This window comes from Salvelinus sp. IW2-2015, unplaced genomic scaffold (genome assembly GCF_002910315.2).
Source record: "Salvelinus sp. IW2-2015 unplaced genomic scaffold, ASM291031v2 Un_scaffold5057, whole genome shotgun sequence".
Classification (NCBI taxonomy): Eukaryota; Metazoa; Chordata; class Actinopteri; order Salmoniformes; family Salmonidae; genus Salvelinus; species Salvelinus sp. IW2-2015.
In genome coordinates, this window is record NW_019946324.1 from 17,667 (window position 1) to 21,746 (window position 4,080).

General features: G+C 43.0%; 1 protein-coding gene across 1 annotated transcript in view; it reads left to right on the plus strand.

Moving 5' to 3' along the window:
• The first annotated feature begins 6 nt into the window (after nucleotides 1-6).
• Nucleotides 7-4,080, plus strand: part of LOC112077931 (zinc finger protein 596-like) — a 7,802-nt gene continuing 3,728 nt past the window's right edge. Inside the window, exons 1-3 of the mRNA XM_024144325.2 lie at nucleotides 7-360; nucleotides 672-769; nucleotides 893-1,070. Coding sequence (XP_024000093.2) covers nucleotides 126-360; nucleotides 672-769; nucleotides 893-1,070 — 511 coding nt within the window. The 5' untranslated portion in view covers nucleotides 7-125. The remainder of the gene's footprint in view (nucleotides 361-671; nucleotides 770-892; nucleotides 1,071-4,080) is intronic.

Genomic DNA, 4,080 nt, shown 5'->3' on the forward strand with positions numbered 1-4,080 from the left:
AGGAGGAAGATGCCATTACATTGGAAGAACTGTTTGTAGTAAAAGAGGAAGAGGAGGCTATCTCAATTAAAGAGGAGGAATACGTTTTAGGAGTGAAAGAGGAGGAGACAGAAGAAGCTTTCAGAATGAAAAAGGAGGAAGAGGAGGCTATCACGTTGAAAGAGRAAGAGGATGATATTACAGTGAAAGAAGAGGTAGAAGCTTTCAGAATCAAAAAGGAGGAAGATGCCATAACATTGAAAGAAGTGGAAGAACTGTTTGGAGTAAAAGAGGAAGAGGAGGCTATCTCAATTAAAGAGGAGGAAGACGTTTTAGGAGTGAAAAGGGAGGAGGAGGAGTCAGAATATCCGATTACCACCAGTGAGTACTGACTTAAAAACAGGGGAACAAACTATGCAGTTGTTGAACTAATGTGGTTTTTAAGGGGCATTCTACTTCAGTTCGACACTTGAATATGTTGTTCAGTACTGTAGGAATTGTTGAAGGGGCAATCTGCCATTGGTACATATATTTAGGGGACTTTTAAATTTGGCAACCATTTTGTTCGAACAACCCTTTAACATTTGCATTTTAGGCCCTGTTTAGAGATATTAATGCTTATTGTAAGACCCTTTGTGATTTTAATAGACGGTCATAAGTTTACCACCTGTTTGATGTTGTCATTCACACAGGAGAGAGACATGACTATCGTGGATCCTCTGGGGAGCCTCAACAACATCCTGACGCTGACGAGGCAGAGAAGAGTCTCTCCAGATCAGAACACCAGATGGTACAGCTTGGTTTGTTCTAGCATACAGCTTGCTGGGTCTGGGCTGGGTTTCTGTAAAGCACTTCATGACAACAGTGACATCAGCATCCATAATGATATGTGTCCCCTCTTTATGGTTACCAGGACAACGCTAGCCCTTCCTCCCTCCCGGAGTCCCCGTGTCGTGCCTCTCCCAGTAGCACCTTACTGCTGGGTATGAAGAGGTTGTCTGTGCTGCTGGTGGACTGCAGGAAAACAACGGGGCTGAGTGGAACTGTGAGAGGAGGAGAAGAGAAGAAAGGATCAGATTTGACTCATCAAAGTAAGTGCTGAAGTTTAGTTTGAACAAATAAAATAGATCTGCCCACTAGTATCTGTTACCAGGACAACCAGCCAGAGTTTCTGTTAGTTGACAGAAGATAGGACTAGTATCTTTTACCAGGACACCAGCACAGAGTTCTGTTAGTTGACAGGAGATAGACTGGTGGATATGGATGTTATGAATATCATAACACTGAAAAAGGACTTCTGCATTAAAAGAGAGAAACCAAAGATCATATATAAACCTTGATGAAAGGTTAGCTTTAGAGAGAAAGTTATAAAGATGATCCATATGTAGGTGTCGTTTTCCAAAAAACATTTTCTCAAAATATTATGGATGTTTACATTGCCTGTCCCAGTCAACCCCCTATCTTTTATAACATTTACATTTACATTTAAGTCATTTAGCAGACGCTCTTATCCAGAGCGACTTACAATTGGTGCATTCACCTTATGAATCCAGTGGAAACACCACTTTACAATAGTGCATCTAACTTTTTAAGGGGGGGGGGGGGGGGGTAGAAGGATTACTTTATCCTACCTAGGTATTCCTTAAAGAGGTGGGGTTTCAGGTGTTCCGGAAGGTGTGATTGACTCCGCTGCTGGCGTCGTGAGGGAGTTTGTTCCACCATTGGGGGGGCAGAGCAGCGAACAGTTTTGACTGGGTGCGGGGAACTGTACTTCCTCAGTGGTAGGGAGGCGAGCAGGCCAGAGGTGGATGAACGAGTGCCCTAGTTTGGGGTAGCGGCTGATCAGAGCCTGAAGGTACTGAGGTGCCGTTCCCCTCACAGCTCCGTAGGCAAGCACCATAAGACTGTAGAACAGGGAAAACTAAACTCCAGACACTGTAATTAATTAACTAATACTGGAGGAAAGCTGTGATCAGGCTGCCCACTCAAGAGAAAGCTTCAAACTGTAACCAGTGCGCGTCAATCTTGTTCAGGTTATCAATCAACCTACCAGGGTAGTTACAAACAGTAGAGGAATGAAATCATCCACATATTTTGATCATATCTTTACTAATGCTGCAGAAATGTGTTTGAACGCAGTATCCAGATCCATCAGATGTAGTGATCACAATATAGTAGCCATGTCTAGGAAAACCACAGTTCCAAAGGCTGGGCCTAATATTGTGTAAAAGAGGTCATACAATACGTTTTGTAGTGATTCCTATGTTGTCGATGTAAATAATATTATTTGGTCCATGGTGTGTAATGACGAGCAACCAGACGCTACCCTTGACACATTTATGAAATTGYTTATCCCAGTTACTAATAAGCATGAACCCGATAAGAAAATGACTGTAAAAACTGTTAAATCCATGTGGATTGATGAGGAATAGAAAAATGGTATGGTGTATATGCAGTGGTTCCCAAACGTTTTATAGTTCCGTACCCCTTCAAACATTCAACCTCCAGCTGTACCCCCTCTTGCACCAGGGTCAGCGCACTCTCAGATGTTGTTTGTTTACATCATTGTAAGCCGGTCACACACACACTATATGATACAGTTATTAAACATAAGAATGAGTGTGAGTTTTTGTGAAAACCCGGCTCGTGGGAAGTGACAAAGAGCTCTTATAGGACCAGCGCACAAATAATTATATAATAATAATAATCAAGAATTTAGCTCTTTATTTAACAATCTTACATATAAAACCTTATTTGTTCATCGAACATTGTGAATAACTCACCACAGGTTAATGAGAAGGGTGTGCTTGAAAGGATGCACATACAGTGGGGAGAACAAGTATTTGAAACACTGCCGATTTTGCAGGTTTTCCTACTTACAAAGCATGTAGAGGTCTGTAGTTTTTATCATAGGTACACTTCAACTGTGAGAGACGGAATCCAGAAAATCACATTGTATGATTTTTAAGTAATTRATTTGCATTTATACTGTACTATCACAACATGGCTGAGTTCGCGGCTGGACTGTCCATTAATCACGGTACTCAGTTCTGTTTATTTATCTAGTTTATCTGTCGGCCCCAGCCGCGAACTCAGGCTCTGTGTGTAGTTAACCGACCCTCTGCCCATTCATCGACATTTTACCTGTTGTTGTTTTAGCTGATTAGCTGTTGTTGTCTTACCCGTTGTTGTCTTAACTAGCTCTCCCAATCAACACCTGTGATTACTTTATGCCTCGCTGTATGTCTCTCTCATATGTCAATATGCCTTGTATACTGTTGTTTAGGTTAGTTATCATTGTTTTAGTTTACAATGGAGCCCCTAGTTCCACTCATTATACCTCTGATACCTCCTTTGTCCCACCTCCCACTCATGCGATGACCTCACCCATTATAACCAGCTTATCCAGAGATACAACCTCTCTTATCATCACTCAGTGCCTGGGCTTACCTCCGCTGTACCCGCACCCCACCATACCCCTGTCTGCACATTATGCCCTGAATCTATTCTACCACGCCTTTTATGCTTTGTTCCAAAGGCTAGCTTTTCAAACAAGAAAATTTCAATAAGCATTTCTCTACGGCTGGCCATGCTTTTCCTCCTGGCTACCCCAACCCGGCCAACAGCTCGCACCCCTCGCAGCTACTTGCCCGAGCCTCTCCACCTTCTCCTTCACCAATACAGACTCGCAGATTTCTGAAAGAGGCTGCAAAACCTGGACCCGTACAAATCAGCTGGGCTAGACAATCTGGACCCTCTCTTTCTAAAATGATCCGCCATTGTTGCAACCCCTATATACCAGTCTGTTCAACCTCTCTTTCATTTCGTCCGAGATCCCTAAAGATTGGAAAGCTGCCGCGGTCATCCCCCTCTTCAAAGGGGGTGACACTCCAGACCCAAACTGTTACAGACCTATATCCATCCTGCCCTGCCTTTCTAAAGTCTTTTGAAAGCCAAGTTAATAAACAGATCACTGACCATTTCTAATCCCACCGTACCTTCTCCGCTGTGCAATCCAGTTTCGAGCTGTGGTCACGGGTGCACCTCAGCCACACTCAAGGTACTAAACGATATCATAACTGCCATTCGATAAAATACAGT